The sequence below is a fragment of the Parasteatoda tepidariorum genome, chromosome 3 (assembly GCF_043381705.1).
Source record: "Parasteatoda tepidariorum isolate YZ-2023 chromosome 3, CAS_Ptep_4.0, whole genome shotgun sequence".
In the NCBI taxonomy this organism is placed as follows: domain Eukaryota; kingdom Metazoa; phylum Arthropoda; class Arachnida; order Araneae; family Theridiidae; genus Parasteatoda; species Parasteatoda tepidariorum.
In genome coordinates this window covers 11,735,627-11,760,887 of record NC_092206.1, presented here as the reverse complement: position 1 = coordinate 11,760,887, position 25,261 = coordinate 11,735,627, and the positions used below count along the sequence as shown (strand labels likewise).

The 25,261-nt window shown below is 31.1% G+C and overlaps 1 protein-coding gene across 2 annotated transcripts in view; it reads right to left on the bottom strand.

Annotated features, from left to right (window-relative positions):
• Positions 1 to 391: 391 nt before the first annotated feature.
• Positions 392 to 25,261, bottom strand: part of LOC107449367 (uncharacterized) — a 72,833-nt gene continuing 47,963 nt past the window's right edge. The window contains exons 3-5 of one of the 2 annotated variants that reach the window (XM_043047497.2): positions 16,127 to 16,450; positions 14,358 to 14,464; positions 392 to 5,489 (exon numbers count right to left, since the gene is read on the bottom strand). In XM_043047497.2, coding sequence (XP_042903431.1) covers positions 14,376 to 14,464; positions 16,127 to 16,450 — 413 coding nt within the window. In that variant the 3' untranslated portion in view covers positions 392 to 5,489; positions 14,358 to 14,375. The remainder of the gene's footprint in view (positions 5,490 to 14,357; positions 14,465 to 16,126; positions 16,451 to 25,261) is intronic. The other variant, XM_071178322.1, reaches the window with a different exon arrangement.

Sequence of the window (25,261 nt, the reverse complement as noted above, 5' to 3'; positions counted from 1 at the left end):
CCAAGAGTTCGTGGGTTCGATCCTCGCTGGCCGAAATCTCCGTGTAGTAAATGGTGACTGATGCACGTTAAATCTGCCGAATCTCTAAGTCCTCCATGCTCCCATAACAAATCAATACCTCTGGAGGTACTGATCCAGGAGTTTCTTTGTCTTCTGGCTACGGAGTTGAACATTAGTAGTCGTAAACCCAAAAGCTGGGTCGGTTGTTCAACGACGGATATAAAATATTAAAAAGTGGCATTAGAAACAATAACATATCTATATCATTACATAATATCTCGCCAGAATTTTTCAAGTTCAGGCATATTGTAAAGGTTCAACTTTGTAATGTTTCTTTAGACTTTTCAAAAAGTTTCATTTTGAGTTAATGAAAAATGTCCGACCCCAAAACTGTATTTTAAAATTCTTTTATTTATACATTTTCAAAATATTAAAACTTGAACAAGCATTATTTAACATAATAGCCGTATGCTAGCTACTTCGGATAAAATATAAGAGTTCAGATGTCACACATAGTAATAACAATCAATATTTTCTATAATACAGCAACGTATAATTCATATAAAAATTTTCTGATTTAATGTATCTTTAATGTAAGTTTAAGTACATTTGGACAAATATGTTTACTACATTTTTATGGGGAATGCAATTTATTCAGTTACTAAAATTCAGTACTTTTTTATTTTATTTATCGAAATGAACTCGATTGAATCGGGTTACCATCTTTATCATTTTATTATTTAATTAATTTTTATTATTTAATTAATTTTATAATAAATTAATTTTGATACATAAATTAATTTTAATATTTTTATTACTTAAACTTAAAGGACATTGATTAATAAAGAAAAAAAAATATTTAAAAGATAACTTTACAGCTAAAATTTTGTTCGTATTTTTAAAGCTTTAACTTAGAAAAAAAAATATTTACGAATTTAAAATTTGGTAACTAAAATCTATAGAAGATATTTCAATGCAACGAAAATTATTGAAAAATAATAATTAGCTATTTAATAAATAAGAAAATCGTCTTTATATAATTCTCTGTAGGTTAATGTGGAGTAACTTTCTTCTCCGAGGTTTGTATATTATAATAATTAGACCAAATTATTAGACGTACTGTAGTGTTTTAATAATTGCATGTTTTGCACGAGTTTATGTGTAATGCTTTTATATTTAAACATACATGTAATGGGTTTTTATGCAGGAGATTTTTTATATACTTCCTATTTGTATTAATTTTAACGTATTCCATAACAATGTTAACCAATTGATACACGTACGTCAAATTCTTATAATATACTAATGTAAAACCTGATATAATAAATATTCTATATTTATATAATATATCGTCTAATTTATTCAGTCGTTGAATTTGGTCAAATTATAATAATAATTTGGTCAGATTATAATAATATGCTAATATAATACCTGATATAATAAATTTATATTATATAAAACGCTAATACGTATGTATCAATAAAACCGATGATATTTCTTTTCTCGCGTTGGCAACAGTTTTAATTTTTAATTGATAGGATTCGGCGCACAAGAGCACGTAGTGAGCATCATATGTCTAATCAGGTGAATTCTCACCGAATTATCAAAAAAATTCTCACAAAATAATCTTCATCGAAGCCGATGCTTTACATCCGGCTTTCAGTACTATTTCATATCATTTTACAACACATGGTTTTAGCCCTCTGGTGGGAAAGACTTTAAAACAAAACTTACAACAGTTACTTTTCTCAACAACTGAAATTTAGAATAGTGTGATTAAGAAAAACATGCAAACTGTTTTCAATTTCAAATTAATATTGAAATGCACAGGTTTAGAATTTTCTACAGTGAAAAGTTTTCGGAACTTCAGTGTTCAAAAAAGTATACAAAAGCTAGACGTTAAGAACGTATCCAATGAGCTGCGAAAGCGCCAGCGAGCTGGGGGCGAATCCTCCTATAGGCTGAACCGTCCTATAGGCGACTGTTCAGCCTATAGGACGGTGATACTATAGGCTGAACCGTCCTATAGTATCACCTGATAATTAAGATTTTACATAGAATCTTATAGCGCGTCTAATAATTTGGCCAGGGTTTGTGAGGATTTTTAGGAAACGCTATGTACCATAACAATATTGATGGGATGACATTTAAGACATACTAGTTTCATCATTGTTCTCTTTCTCTCTTGATTGCAACCATTTCAACCTTTAGAGAATTCAAAAAGTTACATCCTGTTCACTTAAAGTTAGACGTCGTTTCACAGTCAGCAGCACTCCTGTTACAAACGCCAGATTCCATGGTCGTTGTGGTTATTTTTTCTTGCGTTTTTTCTTAATATGAAATTCTCAAAGATCTTTTTTTTTTCTTCAGAAAAATCCTTTTGCTCTTGAATCATAATATCAATATCATGGACCATAGTACAGTGAAAATTCATTGCAACATTATTATGATGTTCAACTTGAACCATGGTATGGTGTTGTTAAATTTAAAAAAATATGACAATATGGTACAACTTAGAATCATGTTAAGTGCACATATGAAAATCGAATGTTTCAACAAACATTTTTAGACAATGCATCTCTAATTAAAAAGACAGGCTGCGATAAAATTCTGTTTAAAGGAGAAAAAAAACTGTCATATAATAAAATGTTAATATTGCGATGAATGGAAAATGTTAGGAAAAAAATTGTAAGTTCAAAACATTTTCAATTTTCAAATGTTCGAATTAAAAGGATTCCACACTGTTTTTAGAAACGTGGTGTAAAATAACTATAAAAAAAGTATACACATCAAAAGAAGCAAATTTATAAATAAATGGGAAAAAAGTTACAAAGTCTAACGAAATATTATCGATATCATTCTCAGTAAGGTAGAATTAAAAGCATCAAAATAGTTTTTTTTTTCTGTCAGATAAAACTATGAAAAGATGAAATTCCATATTAAATTTATTTTAATATCTTTTGTTCATGAAATAATACTTATTAAATGAATCAAAAGAGAAGGATTGTAAGTGCAATTGCCATAGGGGTTATTTTATGAGTAATAAAATGACACGAGTATTGAAAATCCAATTATGTACAATATTCATAAGATTTTTATATCTTTTTCGTGAGCTTCTAAAACTGGTATTACATTAACGGGAGATATTCGAACTTTCATTTTATTTTCTAACTATAAATATTCATTGACATTGAAATGTCTATTCTAATCGAGTCCACGGTAATTAAATATACAGTCAAACTTCGCTATAGTGAACCTTCAAGGGACCGAAATTTCGGTTCACTATAACCGGGAGTACACTACATCCATTCTGCAAACAATTTTAATTAACGGTTCTGAACTCTTCCCTTTTATTATTTTAATAAATGACAAACTAAATGAAATACGAAAATGACTAAAAAACATTATGTAGTAACAAAAAATGTCTTAAATTTTATTACACTTCGCAGGGCTCGAAAAACCACCCGTCCGCCCGTCCTCGGCGGTCAAAAATTCCTCGCGGACAACAAATTTCTCGAATCCAACGTCCGCGCGGACGGCCATTTTCCGCTACTGTTCGTGATACACTTTCAATTTTTGTTATCTTAAGGTCTGGTTTCTTAGGACAAGCGCCTTATCTGGGCGTCAGCGGGACGTCAACGTCCCGCTCACGCCAACAAAATACTGGTTTTTAACTCAAAGCCTGGTTTCTTAGAACTAGCGCTTTATTTGGGCGTCAGCGGAAAGTTGACGTAGAGCTGACGCCAAAAAAATACTTTTTTGTTAGCTCAGCGTGAGCAGTTGGTCCAACGCAGACATTATCTCTCATTGCGCATGCGTTAATAACGTAAACAAATATTTATTTTGAATTTGTATTGATTTTGTTATTGTCGACCAGTGTTTCTGAGAACAAATAATGACTTTGTCCAAGAAAAAACACATTATAGCTGAGCTAAATGAAGAGTGCTATGTTTAATGAAGAAGCTATGTTTAATGTCAAAATCAAAATCTTGGCTGATTTCAATGTGCTGTTGGATGTTGTCCGCCATTGCTTCTGTGGTTAACGTCACGTTGTAATCCAACTGCAGTTGAGTTGGACGGCAATTGTAGTTCAAGATGAGCGTTCGATGACGTATACTATCAAACTCATAAATGGACCAATCAGAGGTTAGCGCTGATTTCCAGCTGACGGCGTCCTGTTCTAAGAAACCAGGCCTTTACAAGATTCTAGCTCCTCACTTCTAAAATGACCCTCTAATCTAGAAATACAGCATTGTGGAATTAATGTTTTCTCTGTCTGGAAGCACTGCAGCGGTTGAAAGAGGCTTTTCAGCAATGATCTTACAAAAAAACACATTACGTACTGGTCTTAAACAAGAAGCGTTAAACGCAATTATGAACATCTACCTAAATGGAAAATCCCTTTCAGATTTCTGTGCAGAAGCCTCTGTAAATCATTGACTTGATTGTGGAACTGGCAAACGTCATATTTGATTCATTTAAAAAACGCAGTATCCTCGAATAAATTGACATCCCAGATAACTTGACTTTTGTCATTTAAATTATTTCATAAAAGAAATACTAGGTTTTGCTATTAGTAACCTAGTATTTCTTTTATTACTGTATAATGTAATCATAGTATTTGTAATCCTAGTAACTACTAATTCATTGTGCAATTTATATAAATGTTAGTAATAAATAAGAGAAAATTATATATTTATTTATTTAGAAGCTACGGGTTAGTTTCAAAAGAGGACGGGTACATTGTTGGACAAGCCGTCCTCGGGGACGGGTAAAATTTCTGAGTTTTTTCGAGCCCTGACACTTCGTCTTGCGTACAAAAAATTTAGGGATGGGACATTGAGATAAAAGAAACGAATAAGAAAATATGCTTATGGCTACATTCCACTCTATAGTTGGTTTTGAAAATCGGTATATGTAAAAATTTCAAAATTACCAGAAATGAAGAAAAAAACCAGTCGAAGACAGAAAAAAGTTCATAATATCCAACTTCCCCTCTTTTTTGGTTCACTATATCCGCAAAAAATAACATTATATGTGTATAGCAAGGCACGGGTATGAACGTTTTGTTCACTATATCCGGGAGTTCTCTATAAACCGTGTTCACTATAGCAGAATTTGACTGTAATAAAATATTTTGTGTTCTCATTGTGTGTTGCTTAAACATTTTAGAAATTGAAAACTAATGAGTTAACTGCAATTTGCGCAGACTACAATAATTGTTGCTCATTCATCAAATTAGATTGAGACAATGCGAATATAATATATAACTTAAAATGTTATAAAAGTAGGAAAATCATTTTTTTTATGTTGCTTTGTTTATCAAAAAAATTGTCACACACGAAATATGTTCTGGCTGTAAGATCCATAAAATGCACAGCATCTTATAATCTTTTGATGGTTTCTTTATTTTCTTTAGTCTTTATAGGCACCGTTTTGGCATACAAAAGTTTATTAGGTTTCTTCCAATATTTTCATATCTTTTACGTCTGAAAAAAAGAATATAAATTTATTTTAGAACATTAAATACACTTAATTTCAGCAATGTTAAGTATAAATTTTTATTAAAATTTTATTATTTTTTTTAACGTTAGGTGTTAAAACACGAACTAGAACTAATTAAAAACACAACTGAAATATTAAAGCAAGAACTAGAAACTTAATTAAAACACAACTCTGTTTGAAAAAACTACCAATACTAACGTTAAAAGGATTTTAATAATCTTAAACGTAACAGTTTTACTAACAAAAGAAATCATACTCAAGAACAAATCAAACTGAAAAACATCGGTGGCGTAACTAGATCAATTAAAAAATATAACAATAACGGAGGCGCAACTAGATCACCCATTGTTTTGTAATTTGTTATCGTTTTCAAATTCCAGGAAAATAAATGATCTAGTTCTTCGCTTTTAACATTAGGCACTGAATTCTCGTTCATTGCCCCTGAAGATGTTGGGGCCTCCCTGGCCGAGCGGTATCGCCGGTCCAAATGCTCTGTTAAGCGTGGAGGTAGCGGGTTCGAATCCCGCCGTAACCCTGGATNCATTGTTTTGTAATTTATTATCGTTTTCAAATTCCAGGAAAATAAATGATCTAGTTCATCGCTTTTAACATTAGGCACTGAATTCTCGTTCATTGCCCCTGAAGATGTTGGAAGTGCTGCTCATATAACATTATTCGGTAGGCACCAGTAAACCTAAGTAACGGAGGCGAGCAGCATTACCCACGCTACACTGCCACAGACTCCCGTTCATAGGGTGGGCTATATTCACATATCACGCAACAACACAGCGTGAAGAACATCCTTACGCTGAACGGGATTCGAATCTGCAACCATTGGCTTCGCAGCCAGGCACACTGACCCCTCTGCCACCTGGCCAGAGCTAATCATAAAGTTCAACGTATTCTATGCGACTAAAATGCGATTTCTTTGCAACTGATTGCAGAACAATACTCTCCTAAAATAAGCGAGTCTTAATGGCCGGGATAGCCTTTTGGTAGGGCACTGGGCCAATTTTCAAGAAGTCATGGTTTCGATCCCAACCGGCCGAAGACTCTCCGAATAGTAAATGTTGACTGATGCACGTTAAATCTCCAGGGTCATAAAGTCTTCCATGTTCCCACAACAAATCATAACTTTAGGGGCACTGATCCAGCAGTTTCCCGGTCTTCTGGATTGGGTTCAAAATTACAGGGCTACGGAGTTTAACATTAGTAGACGTAAATCCGAAATTGGGACGGCTGTTCAACGACGATTATAAAATAAAATAAGCGAGTCTTACTGATGACTTATCATAAGTAGTTTGGTTCTCAAGCATCACTGGCAGCGGTCAGTGAGAGGGTGGATAAATACTTTGATCAATCTGCAAACAGTACGAGGACGCTCGGTATCGATTAAGCTGTTGTACCGAAATGTGCTCGACTTTGAGAGAAGGTTGTCGGGTTACCAAAGTGGGGAGCCATCCCCTTTGCAGAGGATGAAAATAATGATAGCATGTCTTAAATCATTTTTCAAGATTGTCGTCAAGAGTTCATTTACTATCCAATAAAGTGACCAATAAAGTGACCGAATCCCAGCGATGGCCGGTCAATACGAATTCCGAACCCAGTTCACTCCAACCACAGTGCTGACCTAAAATATCCTCAGTGGTAGACGGATGATGCGTTTGTTTTCCCTTACAGTCAAGGCTAACCGTGGGAGGGTTTTGAGGTTTTCCCCACCATGTAACGCTAATTCGGGCTAGTTACGTCGAAAAGTCTTCCACGAAGACAGATTTTCAATTTTTTTACTCAGAAAGCCCTCCATGAAAACAGTTTGTCAACAGACTTGATCCATGCGTTTCCTTGTCTTTTGAATTGGGCTCAAAATTACAAGGTTACGGAGTACATTGGTAGTTGTAAACTTAAAATTGGGTTTGCTGTACGAAGACGGTAGTAAAATAAAAATAGTTCATTGACCAGCTCGATTGCAACAGAAATTTAGTACTACAACTTCTATTAATCCTAATGTCAGCAATGTATTTAATTTATTCTATACAACATGCGATGTGCCACAGTGGACTCATCGTTAAGACACTGTTCCCAGCAGATCACAGAAGTCAAGCATCACTGGCTGTGTGCGGGTGGGTGACCACTTGGATCAGTCTGCGTAGGGACCAAGGGTGTGCGGTATTAGTCCTCGTTAAACTGTGCTACCGTAAAGTGCTCGACTTCGCCTGCAGGTTGTCGGGCTACCGAAGCGGGGGTGCCATCCCCTCTGCAGAGGATCAAAATCGTGATGGCATGTCTTCGAATCATCCTCAGGGATGTTTCCCAGACCGTCGCCAATAGCCCATTAAGCAGCTCTAGTGCGACGTAAAGGAACTACAACAACAACAACTTCGGCTGGCCGGGATCGAAGCCACGACCTCTTGGACATGAACCCAGTGCCCTTTGTAAAACATCAATAATTGTTAGGATGCAGTGATTCTTTAAAACTAGATGAACAAATCCTTAGTGAATGCGTGTTTGCTTTTTTCGCGTTATTTTTTAAAATCATTTTACAACTAATCTTGATTGGGGCCTTCTTGCCGAGAAATCTTGCCATTTCTCCATATGCTCTGTACAGCAGTGGGTTCGAATTGCCTCGCAATCGTGAATGCATCGAGTTTTTGGTTGGTAGGGCTCTGGGCCCACGTCCAAGAGGTCATGGGTTCGATCCCCACCGGCTGAAGACTCCCCGTGTAGTAAATGGTGACTGATGCACGTTAAATCTGTCGCTTCATAAAGTCCTCCATGTTCCCATAACATGTTCCCTACTGATCCAGGAATTTCCTTGTCTTCCGAATTGGTTCAAAATTACAAGGCTACGGAGTTGAACATTCGAAGTCGTAAACCCAAAATTGGATCGGCTGTTCAACAACGGTTATAAAATAAAATATAAAATAACTTCGCTGTCTGTTCCTTAACTTGGAAAGAGCTTATTAACCGTACTTTGTCAAGAACACTTAATCCGGCATGTGTATAGATAACAGTAAATAAATATTCGTATAATTTAGCGTAAATAAAATGTAGTATTCTTTTAATGCAGAAAATGATAAATTCAAATCTTCAGGGTAAGTACCTTATTTTAAATATTTAATCTTTTTAGACTTATTATAAGTTTGAACTGATTTGCTCGTTACGGAAAGTGGATGAATATTTTTTAAAAACACGGAAGAATTTAAATTTCAATATGTGGTTTAACTATCTATTTTTCTTGTAAAAATATAACATATGTTTCAAACATCTCGTCACTTTGAAAAACTTAAATAAATAGTTGATAACGGAATAATTTGGTTTTCGTTGAAGCAAAAAAAAAGTTTGTTTTTCCTAAAATCTACTTGACTGAAAAGGGGTCTCGTTAAAAAGCTCTTTTTATAGAAAAGAAACTAGTTTGAAAAAGGTTTTCGAAGAATTTCATAAACTAGAGTAGTTCGTAGCTTATGATGCTTCTACGGGGTCCTCATTTTTTACTCAAAAATTCATACGATGGAATATTATTTTTAGTTTTGTATATAAAGACTCAGAATGTGCTTCTCTTAATGTACAGTTCCTGCCCAAACTATTAGACTCCTTATAAGATTTTATTTAAAATCTTAATTATCTGGTGATACTATATAACTTTATTGTTTTATGTGACTGAAACTGGCTTGCACTTGTTTACGTTCGTGTATCAATTAGACGATATATAATATAAATTAGACGATTGGATACATTAGACGATATATAATATAAATTAGACGATTGGATACATTAGACGATATATAATATAAATTAGACGATTGGATACATTAGACGATATATAATATAAATTAGACGATTGGATACATTAGACGATATATAATATAAATTAGACGATTGGATACATTAGACGATATATAATATAAATTAGACGATTGGATACATTAGACGATATATAATATAAATTAGACGATTGGATACATTAGACGATATATAATATAAATTAGACGATTGGATACATTAGACGATATATAATATAAATTAGACGATTGGATACATTAGACGATATATAATATAAATTAGACGATTGGATACATTAGACGATATATAATATAAATTAGACGATTGGATACATTAGACGATATATAATATAAATTAGACGATTGGATACATTAGACGATATATAATATAAATTAGACGATTGGATACATTAGACGATATATAATATAAATTAGACGATTGGATACATTAGACGATATATAATATAAATTAGACGATTGGATACATTAGACGATATATAATATAAATTAGACGATTGGATACATTAGACGATATATAATATAAATTAGACGATTGGATACATTAGACGATATATAATATAAATTAGACGATTGGATACATTAGACGATATATAATATAAATTAGACGATTGGATACATTAGACGATATATAATATAAATTAGACGATTGGATACATTAGACGATATATAATATAAATTAGACGATTGGATACATTAGACGATATATAATATAAATTAGACGATTGGATACATTAGACGATATATAATATAAATTAGACGATTGGATACATTAGACGATATATAATATAAATTAGACGATTGGATACATTAGACGATATATAATATAAATTAGACGATTGGATACATTAGACGATATATAATATAAATTAGACGATTGGATACATTAGACGATATATAATATAAATTAGACGATTGGATACATTAGACGATATATAATATAAATTAGACGATTGGATACATTAGACGATATATAATATAAATTAGACGATTGGATACATTAGACGATATATAATATAAATTAGACGATTGGATACATTAGACGATATATAATATAAATTAGACGATTGGATACATTAGACGATATATAATATAAATTAGACGATTGGATACATTAGACGATATATAATATAAATTAGACGATTGGATACATTAGACGATATATAATATAAATTAGACGATTGGATACATTAGACGATATATAATATAAATTAGACGATTGGATACATTAGACGATATATAATATAAATTAGACGATTGGATACATTAGACGATATATAATATAAATTAGACGATTGGATACATTAGACGATATATAATATAAATTAGACGATTGGATACATTAGACGATATATAATATAAATTAGACGATTGGATACATTAGACGATATATAATATAAATTAGACGATTGGATACATTAGACGATATATAATATAAATTAGACGATTGGATACATTAGACGATATATAATATAAATTAGACGATTGGATACATTAGACGATATATAATATAAATTAGACGATTGGATACATTAGACGATATATAATATAAATTAGACGATTGGATACATTAGACGATATATAATATAAATTAGACGATTGGATACATTAGACGATATATAATATAAATTAGACGATTGGATACATTAGACGATATATAATATAAATTAGACGATTGGATACATTAGACGATATATAATATAAATTAGACGATTGGATACATTAGACGATATATAATATAAATTAGACGATTGGATACATTAGACGATATATAATATAAATTAGACGATTGGATACATTAGACGATATATAATATAAATTAGACGATTGGATACATTAGACGATATATAATATAAATTAGACGATTGGATACATTAGACGATATATAATATAAATTAGACGATTGGATACATTAGACGATATATAATATAAATTAGACGATTGGATACATTAGACGATATATAATATAAATTAGACGATTGGATACATTAGACGATATATAATATAAATTAGACGATTGGATACATTAGACGATATATAATATAAATTAGACGATTGGATACATTAGACGATATATAATATAAATTAGACGATTGGATACATTAGACGATATATAATATAAATTAGACGATTGGATACATTAGACGATATATAATATAAATTAGACGATTGGATACATTAGACGATATATAATATAAATTAGACGATTGGATACATTAGACGATATATAATATAAATTAGACGATTGGATACATTAGACGATATATAATATAAATTAGACGATTGGATACATTAGACGATATATAATATAAATTAGACGATTGGATACATTAGACGATATATAATATAAATTAGACGATTGGATACATTAGACGATATATAATATAAATTAGACGATTGGATACATTAGACGATATATAATATAAATTAGACGATTGGATACATTAGACGATATATAATATAAATTAGACGATTGGATACATTAGACGATATATAATATAAATTAGACGATTGGATACATTAGACGATATATAATATAAATTAGACGATTGGATACATTAGACGATATATAATATAAATTAGACGATTGGATACATTAGACGATATATAATATAAATTAGACGATTGGATACATTAGACGATATATAATATAAATTAGACGATTGGATACATTAGACGATATATAATATAAATTAGACGATTGGATACATTAGACGATATATAATATAAATTAGACGATTGGATACATTAGACGATATATAATATAAATTAGACGATTGGATACATTAGACGATATATAATATAAATTAGACGATTGGATACATTAGACGATATATAATATAAATTAGACGATTGGATACATTAGACGATATATAATATAAATTAGACGATTGGATACATTAGACGATATATAATATAAATTAGACGATTGGATACATTAGACGATATATAATATAAATTAGACGATTGGATACATTAGACGATATATAATATAAATTAGACGATTGGATACATTAGACGATATATAATATAAATTAGACGATTGGATACATTAGACGATATATAATATAAATTAGACGATTGGATACATTAGACGATATATAATATAAATTAGACGATTGGATACATTAGACGATATATAATATAAATTAGACGATTGGATACATTAGACGATATATAATATAAATTAGACGATTGGATACATTAGACGATATATAATATAAATTAGACGATTGGATACATTAGACGATATATAATATAAATTAGACGATTGGATACATTAGACGATATATAATATAAATTAGACGATTGGATACATTAGACGATATATAATATAAATTAGACGATTGGATACATTAGACGATATATAATATAAATTAGACGATTGGATACATTAGACGATATATAATATAAATTAGACGATTGGATACATTAGACGATATATAATATAAATTAGACGATTGGATACATTAGACGATATATAATATAAATTAGACGATTGGATACATTAGACGATATATAATATAAATTAGACGATTGGATACATTAGACGATATATAATATAAATTAGACGATTGGATACATTAGACGATATATAATATAAATTAGACGATTGGATACATTAGACGATATATAATATAAATTAGACGATTGGATACATTAGACGATATATAATATAAATTAGACGATTGGATACATTAGACGATATATAATATAAATTAGACGATTGGATACATTAGACGATATATAATATAAATTAGACGATTGGATACATTAGACGATATATAATATAAATTAGACGATTGGATACATTAGACGATATATAATATAAATTAGACGATTGGATACATTAGACGATATATAATATAAATTAGACGATTGGATACATTAGACGATATATAATATAAATTAGACGATTGGATACATTAGACGATATATAATATAAATTAGACGATTGGATACATTAGACGATATATAATATAAATTAGACGATTGGATACATTAGACGATATATNTTACTAAATTCATAAACTTCGGTAAAACAACAATATAAATTATTTCCAAAGGAACTAGACTAATACAATTCCAACCTGGCGAGTAGCGACTTATAAACAAGACACTTCGTTTGATGCTTTTACTTGTTGCTAGAAATCAGGTTCGCAGAAAATGCTGTTTACTAATTAAATTTAGTAGGAATAACACGACCTGTGACGTACGCTAAAGTATACCAAACTGCGGCATCATCTTTAGATTTTTCTATATAGTAAGAAAAGTTAACTAAATGGCATATTAAACTTTAACAAATGATCATTTTATTATAAAACTGCAGTTGTAAGACTGCTTCATTAAGACTTAAGACTTGGTCTAAAGACTATCTGCTTTTAATTTATATCTTCCTGAGCCTTGTCAACGATGTTTTTAATGTTTTTAAAAACTCTTTCTTCAATAATGATTCGTCAGAATTTTTTAATAGATTTGTTTTTTAATCGATTAAACAACATATTACAAATTCTAATGTGTGTTTTTTTCAATTTATCATTGGCAAGAATTCTTAAAAATGTAATAAGTAATGTCCATGTAATAAGTAATTGGCAAGTCACTTTTTTACCAAGTCTTATTTATATTATTTTTATTTTTTTTGTCTGATAAGTACAATAATTGTCGGTCAATTTTTTTGTCTGATAAGTAATTTTTAGTAATATTAAGTTTTATTTAGACGCAGTTACAAAGGAAAAATTTTTTTTAAAAAGGATATTTTTTATTTAAAAAAATAGAATTCGAGAGTAGTTTTCATTAAGAAATTGATTGAAATAGCGTTTTTATTAACGAGAGATAAAAATAAAATATTGTTAGAAAACATTGTCTAACAAATTCAACAAACCACCGACATTAATATAAATTATTTATTAAAATTTTATACACCGTATTGAAAAGTGAACGAAACAAGTCACTTTAATTCGTATATTAGAGAAAATTTCGACGTCTGTAAAAGTATTTTTAAAGGTTAAAAAAACACATTAAAAATTCAAACAGAACTAAGACGAAATTCTACACCACTTCACGCAAAACAATTCAAAGAAAAAAGAAATCTCGAAAAAAGTTTCCTTCATTAAAGAAAATTTTGTGACGAAACTTACCTTCATGCTTCTCCGCAACGGGACCTGGAAAAAAAAAAGTTAAAATGTCACTTGATTCTGTCAGCTAATATTTGCAAAAATAAACACACAAGAGAAATAAAATCGAAATTATCTTGTTAACTGTATTTTTTAACGTTCGACGTAACACCATTTCCTTACGAAAGAAACCTAATGGAATATAAAATATTTAAATATGGCTTCCATTTTTTATTCCTTCGCTGATAAGGAAGATATGCGTTTTTAAATATTTAGTTTTTCCCGGGGCGGTGACATGTTTTCAATTAATATGGAGTCCCGGTATGCATTATGACAATTAAGTTTATCAAATTTTACGGTATTGTTAATTCCTTTTAACATTTTTTTGTTTTACTGATAATAACATTACTTGACTTTAACAAATAACATTTTTACACATCCTACTTCAGTTAAGGCATTATAACTCAGTTGCGGTTACAGTGAAGAAAAAAAACTATATGCAAATTAAATCATAATTGCTTACGGGATAAGTGTGGAATTAAAAGTATTGATTTAAGAGAACATGTAAATCCTGTTTTGTTGACTAAGAGAAAAATGCTAATTATTTTGTATTTAAAATTGTTAATTTTATTAAAAGTTAATTTCTCCGCTTCGTGATTTCTTAATGAAATTTTCTTTTTAAATATTTTTTTGTGGTATTGTATTACAAAGTATTAATCTATTTTATTTTATTTTTAGGCTTAGAGACTAAAAGAGATTGTGAATTTAATGTTTAAGAATTTAGAAACAGTATTTCTAGCTTACAAACTACTTTATTTCGATAACTTAATGAGATTAAGAACGTAATTTTTTTTCTTCATATTTGTTTATTCTATTTGAAAACTACGTGTAAGTAAAATATAAATAAAACCGAATTAGGAATAATTAATTTATTGGTATTTCCTATAGAATAAAATGCTTTTCATTCTTAGAATCAACAGGCACATTTTTGATTGCTAAGAAAATGGTGGCATATTGCATCTTGGCATACGAAACTGTATATTTTTCAAAAAAAAAAACAAAACAAAAAATCTGTCAGCGTCATAGCGCTTGTACCCTAGGCGTTTTAATTTGCTTCCAAAAAGAGAGGCTTTCTTAAATTATTCATCAACTGTTTAATAATAAATATTTTTTTTCCTTTGGAATCTTCTTTCACTTCAAAATAACTCAAGATTCACATTTAGTACCTTCAGCCTGTGAGATTTGCCGAACATAAAGATTTGGCAAAATATACGCCCTATAAAAAAATATCTTAAGCAAGAACGTCATCATTTGGTAATACCATTTTAATGTTACTAAAGAAGTTTTAGCGTCTAACAACGGATTTTTATTTCTCCAATAATGCGCACAAACTATACTTTGAAAAAAAATTACTGTTATTCGTTAAACAAATAGTGTAGCAATCGCAGCGCCATCTGAAGAATTTATACTTTCTAACCCAAACTTTTCGAGAAGGATTTCCGGGTGTTTGCCTATTCTTATGTTTTCTGTTCTTATTATGTTCCTGTTCTTATTATGTACCCTGCGGGATGCTATTTAATCAAACATAGTCCATTGTTCTAGGTTGAAACTGAATACGGCTGATTATTAAGTCCAGGGGCGAAATTTCATATTATTATTATTTTTTAATTATTTGCTAATTTTTGACTAATTTTTTGGTGTCATACGTACTTGGGAAGAAAGGAATTCCGGCAGTTTTTTTATAATTAATGCCATCAATTGTAACCTCGCACTCAAAGTGGAAATATCCGTCTCCATTTTTCGTGCTCAAGTTTCTTTCGGGAATGTCAACATATACTTTGAGATTGTAAGCTCCGTCTTCTTCTAGTTCGAAAGTTTCCTCGATGTCTTCGATGACTGTCTTGTTTTTAACTGGCCCAGGAGCTTCTTGGTAGAGTATCACGTCTGGAAGGGGATGAACTTCATCTATTTCACATACAAATCTAACCGTGTCATCGTTGATGGTATAATTCAGCCTGACGTATGATGGAAGAACTGTAAAAATACACACGATTACTTTTTGCACAGCAGATTAATCCGTAACTCTTAATTTAATAGTTTCAGAATCCTAGTAAGACATTGAGTAGAATAAGGATTTTTCTGGAGGTTGTAAATTAATATACATGTACATGCATTTATCCGTGCAGATTAATCCATAACTCTCAATTTAATAGTTTCAGAATCCTAGTAAGACATTGAGTAGAATAAATTTTTTCCGGAGGTTATAAATTAATATACATTTACATGCATTTATCCGTGCAGATTAATCCATAACTCTCAATTTAATAATTTCAAAATCCTAGTAAGACATTAAGCAGAATAAGGATCTTTCTGGAGGTTGTAAATTAATATACATGTACATACATGTATCGGTGCAGATTAATCCATAACTCTCAATTTATATTTTCAGAATCCTAGTAAGACATTAAGCAGAATAAGGATTTTTCCGGAGGTTGTAAATTAATATACATGTACATACATTTATCCGTGCAGATTAATCCATAACTCTCAATTTAATAATTTCAGAATCCTAGTAAGACATTAAGCAGAATAAGGATTTTTCCGGAGGTTGTAAATTAATATACATGTACATGCATGTATCCGTGCAGATTAATCCCTAACTCCTAATTTATATTTTCAGAATCCTAGAAAGACATCGTAGAATAAGTCCCAGATACTAAAATAAGGTTTATTTTAACTCAGCAAAAGCCCTTTAATGTAAACCTAAAAAGGTCTGTTGTGCGGATTACGTGTAAACCTTCTAACCTTTAAACGGAGTCTGTGACAATCTACTCTATTCTACGCACATTACCTTAATCCAAAACCTAGGAAAACAACCTTCTGCATAAAAACCTTAAATCGAGGTTGACTTAGGGTTTTCAAGCGTGAAAAGAAAATCCTTTAATAAATCTAGTCTCAGGGTGAAAATAATCTTAAATCTAGGTATTATAAGGTTTCTTTTCGCAACGTCTTGTATGCTCAGCTAAAATACACCTTGTCATGAAATTTTAATGGACAATGCAATTTGATCCTATCGCTAGTGTGACGTCATCTAAAACGTCATTATGGATCTAAAAGATCANTTGTAAATTAATATACATGTACATACATGTATCCGTGCAGATTAATCCATAACTCTCAATTTAATAGTTTCGGAGTCCTAGTAAGACATTAAGCAGAATAAGGATTTTTCCGGAGGTTGTAAATTAATATACATGCTCATACATGTATCCGTGCAGATTAATCCATAACTCCTAATTTATAATTTCAAAATCCTAGAAAGACATCGTAGAATAAGTCCCAGATACAAAAATAAGGTTTATTTTAACTCAGCAAAAACCCTTTAATGTAAACCTATAAAGGTTTGTTATGCGGATTACGTGTAAACCTTCTAACCTTTAAACGAGCTCTGTGACAATCTACTCTATTCTACACACATTACCTTAATCCAAAACCTAGGAAAACAACCTTCTACATAAAAACCTTAAATCGAGGTTGACTTAGGGTTTTCAAGCGTGAAAAAAAAATCCTTTAATAAATCTAGTCTCAGGGTGAAAATAATCTTAAATCTAGATAATTATAAGGTTTCTTTCCGCGATGTCTTGTATGCTCAGCTAAAATCCACCTTCTCATGAAATTTTAATGGAACAATGCAATTTGATCCTATTGCTAGTGTGACGTAAGCTAAAACGTCAAGCAAACAAAACCTGTTTGATTGCAACAGGAAACAAAGCTGGGTTGAAAAGCTATTCTTAGAAGCACCTTCAAATTTTATCTGGTAATGCTACTGAATTTTCAGCCATGCTTTACTTGATAGATTCTAATAAACGCCATCCTTAATAGATAGATATTTCGTCAGATTTCGAAAACATTTTTGTTTTTATTTATTTTTTTCTGAAATTTTAATTTGCAAACCCCTGATGCTCATACTTTTGCTACTTCATTTTCGGCAAGGTTTTGAAAGAAATGTAGATTAATACCTATAATAACAAAACCCAATGTAAGAGAAATATGAAAAAGGATTAATTTAGTAGTTTTTTTTGCTTACGAATTTGAATTACCGATCAGTATTTAGAATAGTTCAAAGTTTAGGTTCATTTAACTTGTTTATTTATGTTGTATTTTTTGCCTTATCTATAGAATTAGAAATGCAAATAAAATTTTCTTTTCGATAAAACGATCACAATTTGTCTTTTTATAGACAATAATTATAATAATAATTTTTCTTATTCAATTTAATAACAATAATGAAACGTTTTCAAAGCAGTATAAAAACTTTTACATTAAGTTAAAATAAGTACTTTTAAATTGAAAAACATTTTAAATTGTTTGAGTATAATTAGTAGTTCTAAGGAATTAAACGTTTGACTAATTAACTGAAAGCTGTATCGTTATCATAAAAAAAATTTGCAAAGAATTGGTTGAAAATCTTATAAAAATTTGACCATTTCATATCTGGTTTTACTAAGACTAATACTAATATACTAATTAATGATTTACCAAAACTAATAAATATCATAAGCACATTTTGAATAAGATATATCATCAAAATCGTGTAAATTTGGGAAAAATGTCTAATTTAGCTCAAATCTCTAAAATCTAGTGGAATTTGGATTAGTTGAAATAAGTCTGAAAAAGTATGAAACATATTATTCTTTTAATTTCTTCTTAATATTTTCAGTAATTCCTTTCATGCCAACAGTTAAAGCACCCCCTTTTGCCCCTGTAGTGTGTGGGTCACGAGTCGGTTATCAGCGGATTAACACGATGATTTTTCATGTTCTCGCCAAGAGTTAGAAGAATATCTTTCATATATATTTCAAGGAATTTTTATAAGCTATAAAGAAAACATTGTCAGACATTCCCTCTTGGTTTGCATTTTTATGCGAGTTTTATTGCATTTTCAATTTGTGGATGAGAATATCTCAAAAGTCATGTGTCGACGCATCGTTCGCATCACAAAACTTCATTTTGTTTTTTGGAGCCTGAAACTGTATGCGAGTTTTACAATTGAGGAATTTCTTCTGTTACAGACGGTTCTATTCTTTGAATCGTAAGCGCATTTTTAAATTATTCTTCGCAAGTTAGAATTATATTGCCTTTTCCAACATTGAAAAAAAGTAGAGACTTTAAATTTCTGATTTCTGTTGTTTAATATTTTATTGTTGAATTTCGTAGAAGTAGCAATCTATTTGCGTTGACGTACTACTTTTACCAAGTAGTAGTACTTTACTTTGCAACACAACATGTTGTAGTAACGTACTGCATGCTGTACATGCTGTACATGCTGTACAACATGCTGTAGTAACGTAGTGCAACATGCAACGTAAGTAAAGTACTTGTAGTTTTCAAAGTTTTCACGCTTTGGTAGTTCGACAACTTGCTCGCGTAATCGTGCACTTCATAGTTTAATTCAGACCGATACCGTGCACCCACGGTCCGTTCGCAGTCTGATGAAAGAGGCAATTCATCCGCTCACTGACAGCCTTCAGTGATGTTTGACTTCAGTGATCTACTGAAAATGAGGTCTTACGATGACTCTGTGACGCTTATAAATTTTGGGTGAATAAAACTAGAATAAGTGAAATGCCATATCAAGCCGATCTAGTTCTGCACCGACTACTAAATTCTTCCCGCAGCATCCGCTTGTCAGCCAAGAAGGTAATGAGGATTAAAATGGTATTATCATTGCACTCAATTCGCACATGCGATTCGCATATGCGTGAGCAGTTCATCTTACGTTTTACGTTCTTAAGTTTCAAAAGATTCGCGTTTAAGGCATTCGGATGCAGTGTGAATTGCCCTGGCGTTATAGTTTCAAGACCAACCGCATGATTTTGGAAAAGTGGTCAGCATTGCTCTCCGATCTGGTTCATATATCAATCAGCTGGTACTCATTAATCTGAAGTTCCACAAGTTTCACTTCGTCATCGGAAATAGAACCACGGTTCAACGGAATAAGAGCTCCATGTTTAGTTACATTCGTCGTATGAAAATGTTTACAAAATGTATTATTACACAATGCATTATACTTTCTGTACTGTTTAATATAATCGTATGTTTAGTGTACAATATTTTTTCTACTTGTATTCGTATATTTAGATTACTTGTAGTCATAATTACATGTAATCAAGATTCCCCGTAATCATGATTATTGTAATTATGAAATATTTACCCCGACCTGCCCCAATTTAGGGCATACGGGTAAATGTTTATTAAAATCAGAAAAAATAGAAAAGTACATAAAATACAAAAAGTAACATTACAGAGTAACATTATGTAAACATTACAGAGTCTGATGGCAACAGCAGTAAAATAATTAAAATGCTCTGAGAGTCCCGCCTTATAGTGCCGAAGCCGACGGGGCTTCCCTTATAGTGAGCCAAAGACACAAATGAAAAATTTTAAAACACATCGCAGGAAAGTACAGTATGACATAAAATGCATCATGTGCAGGCAGTACATAGGATTAAAACGAGTAATATTACAGAGTAAGTTAGGTCGCTAAACCAAAGCGATCATTAACATTGTGACAGGATATAAAGGACACAAAGTATAAACTGTTGATGTATTCAAGAACAGTAAAACATAAAGTGAACCATTAAAGAAAACGTGTACCTGAAGTGAACATAAGAAAACATTAAAAGGTCACAGGTAAACGGAGGTCCCAAGTTAATATAGGTCAAAGAACCAATACAGTCGATGACAAATTGATAACAGGTAAGACAGAAGAACAAGGCGTAAGGAGCCAAGAAAATCTCAAATGTAAAACTAAAGGAGGTGAAGTTGCAAAGTGGTAAAACAAACAATTATAAAATACAATTAAAAGGCGACGCTAAAATTTGCAAAGCAAGGAAAGGCAATGTAAATAAGCCAATTAAAAAGCCCAATGTAGTGAATAATAGATTAAAACAGAATTAAAAAGCGAATGAGATAGATAAAACAACAAAACGTTGTCAAAATAACGGGAAGCGAACAGGCGGGCAAGCCCAACAACCGGGACTGAGTTTAGTTCGTGTAGAGAGGATCCAAAATGTCATCAGGGGCGAGTGCGTCCTCCAGGGTGCGTTTAATGATGTCTTTAATAATCTCCCTCTGTTTATTAGTCCTGCACCAAGATCTTATGTCGCTTCTTCTGTCAAAACTATTTCCCCTAATGGTTGCAAACTTTTGACAGTCAAGCATCAGATGTTTAATAGTCTGATAGTGACCGCAATATTTGCACGTGGAGGATTTTTGAAACATCCTAGCTTGGTGATCGCCAAATACACCATGTGAAGTTAAGAACTGATTAAAGTAAAAATCGCTGGATTAAAAACGTTTGTTAACTGTAGGCATCAAATAGTGATTATTGTAATTATAATTACAGTTGCGTCAGAACAGGTAGGACATTAAAGAAGACAGTTGTAATCAGTATTACGAATGTTCGCAAATCATGTTTACAAGTATTTGATCTGATATTCTGCAATTGATTATAGTAATCACGATTTTAGTCGCAATCAAAATTTGTAATAATGATTACGAGTTCATTTGGCGAAATTTTACTGTAACTTTAGTTTTTAGAGAAATTTTATTGTAATAATTTTACTTTTATCTCCGTATACCCCCCTGGGGTGGGTCGGAGTTCAACCTTCTTAATAATGATTACGAGTAACTAATTACTGTAAGCGAAAAATGTAACAGATTAAATTTCTTCTCGAGTCTGTTGTAATCAGAGATCATAATTACTTTTAATTGCAATTACCTGTAATCGCGATTATGAATGATTTATTACATATCTGTATTTATTTGTAATCCATTACAATTGTAAACGAAGCAGAATTTGGTTATTAGTGATAATGTTTAATAAATTGTAAGACTAAGTTATTTAAATATGTGGTATACTTTGTTGTAATCCAAATGTGTGGACTTTTCGGAGACTGGTTGTCAGTTGCCATCAATGAGCCAGTCTGATTTGCTATGAGCTCGTTTGCCTGAGTTGCTTTGAGCTTGAGTTGCTATGAGCTCGTCGTCGTTGCTTGGTGGTTCAATCATAAAAATCAAATCGAGGCGAATAATTTGCAAATTTTTCGAGCTCTACGGTAAAATGCCGTTATATTTTATGCATTTAAAGAGCATCATAGATAGTTAAATTTATACTAAAACAATGGTCTAGTTTAATAATAGTTTAGATGGACATTGCATATCATAACATGTTTTATTGCATTTTTCTTTGGTCTGCCGTGTTTGTTTTAAACCTCGATTTATCTCGATTAAGGTGAGACGAATTAGAGTTAACCTAGAAATTGAATGTCGCTTTCTTAAATCTGTCATACAAACAGTAGCATTCCCATAATAGTGATAAAGATTAATTCCCCTCTATAGGATCATTAAAAAATAATTTTGAGAATCCCCTGATAGTTTCTCTCTCTATTCAAAATATTTAACGCTTACAGAAGAATGATGATCTCCTTTAAAATTACACTCCTATCCAAAACAACTTGTTTTGTTAAAAATAAAGCTTAAAAGTTAAAAATTCAAAAACGCTTTTTGAAGAGTTTCTTGGAAGTCGGGGTGGGGGTGACGTTCCAGGTTGCTAAGCCTTACTTTCATCTTCGCGGCAATAAAGAAGCTACTTACATAAAAATTAATTACAATTCTCTCTTATTTTCTTACACCGTCTCGCTTTTGTAGTTATGAGAATCTCGTCTCCTCGCATGATAATATGCATTCGAGAAATGGGGAAGTTACAGCTGATGAGGTTCTCAGAAGTTCGCCATTTTTTTTTGTAAGTCTTTTTGTGAAGAAGTTCATCTAAAGCTTAGTGGAATGCCTTTTCACTCACATTGTTAAACTTTTGTGAGGAAAAACATAAATAATTGCTGCATAAATAAATTAAATGCAAAACTTTATACCAAGAGTTCTTTTCTTTTGCGATTGTTTCGGCAAAAAATCTTTTGTGTTTCTATTCTACTAATGTTTTTTTAAGACTGCTTTAAAATTTAGAGCAGAATTTTTCAATAATATTGTCAAAATTTTTGTGAGTTCCTATGTTTTATTTTTATAATTTTTTTTTAAAATAAAATATCACCCTATTAAGAACCAAACAGCCACTGTGAAATAATTACTTTTCAAATCTGATAAAAGCGACTGTGAGTTATGTGATGTCATTCCTTCTTTCCGGCATTAACCCAGGTAGCGGAGAACCATCAATTTTACGTTAAAAATACGCGTATTTTCCCTTTAAATTTTACTAAGCATTCGTAAAATTTACGCGAAATTGAAACGTCGAATTATCGCTAAAAAATGACAATCCCTGGCCAAATTATTAGTCGCACTATAAGATTCTATGTAAAATCTTAATTATCACGTGATACTATACAGCTTTAGTGTTTTTACGAGACTGAAACCGGTTTGCACTTGTTTACTCTCGTGTATCAATTGGTTAAATTAGACGATATGTAATGTAAATTCGACGATTGGATAGACGATATATTATATAAATATAGAATATTTATTATATTAGGTATTATATTAGTAAATTATAATAATTGGATCAAATTTTAGACGCACTATTTAGTTTTTATAATTACATGTTTGGCACTAGTTTATATGGTATACTTTTATATTTAAACACACATGTCATGGGTTTTTATTCAGGAGAATTTTTATACACTTTCTATTCGTATTTATTTTTAACGTATTGCATGACAATGTTAACCAATTGATACACGAACGTAAACAAGTGCAAACTGGTTTCAATCGCGTAGAAACAATAAAGCTGTATAGTATCACATGATAATCAAGATTTTACATAGAACCTTATAGTACGTCTAATAATTTGGCCAGGGACTGTACGTATAAAGCGTATTGACTTTACCAATTTCCCCCAAATTTATGTTTAATTTAAGTATCATGCTACATGGGAAGATCTAAGATTTTTTTAAAAAAAGCTTTTATATATATATATATATATATGTATGCATGTATGTATGTGTGTGTGTGTGTGTGTATATGTATATATATGTATGTATATGTATGTATATGTATATATATGTATGTATATGTATGTATATGTATATGTATATATATATGTATATATATGTATATATGTGTATATGTGTATATGTATATATGTGCATATGTATGTATATGTATATATATGTATGTACAGTCAAACCCCGCTATAGTGAACCTTCAAGGGACCGAAATTTTGGTTCACTATAACCGGGAGTTCACTATATCCGTTACACAGGGAATTTAACTAATGGTTCCAGACTCCTCCCTTTTATTACACATTATTCAAGTAAATGACTGAAAAATAATATATAGTAACAAAAATGCGTTATTTATTATTACTTTTCGTCTAGCGCACAAAAAAAAATTAGTAATTCTTAGCTGATCAGCAATCCTCAACATCAAATATGGAAACACTTCCCGACTCTCAGATTATTTTTCCTAAATTTCTGTTATTCCGCTTTTTAAACTGTGTAACCTACCATTCGAGCACATAAAAGTAGCTTCAAACTTATTCGAGCACAAAATCGCTTTGAAAATTCATCGACAAATCTCTAGATACTGGAAGATCGCAGCTTCTTCGAATTCTGCAGTAATGTTTCTTCAACATCCTTGTGATCTGCTTTTCTCAACTTTTTTCTGCCATCTAAATTTTCTTTCATGAGAAGAAATTGTTAATTGCCTATTTTTCCACATGTTACAAACTGTAGATTTGGATAGTTTATATTTCCTGCAAATATCAGCTTGATTACATCCATTTTCAATTTTTCTGATTATGCCCATTTTATCATCAATGGAGAACGTTTTACG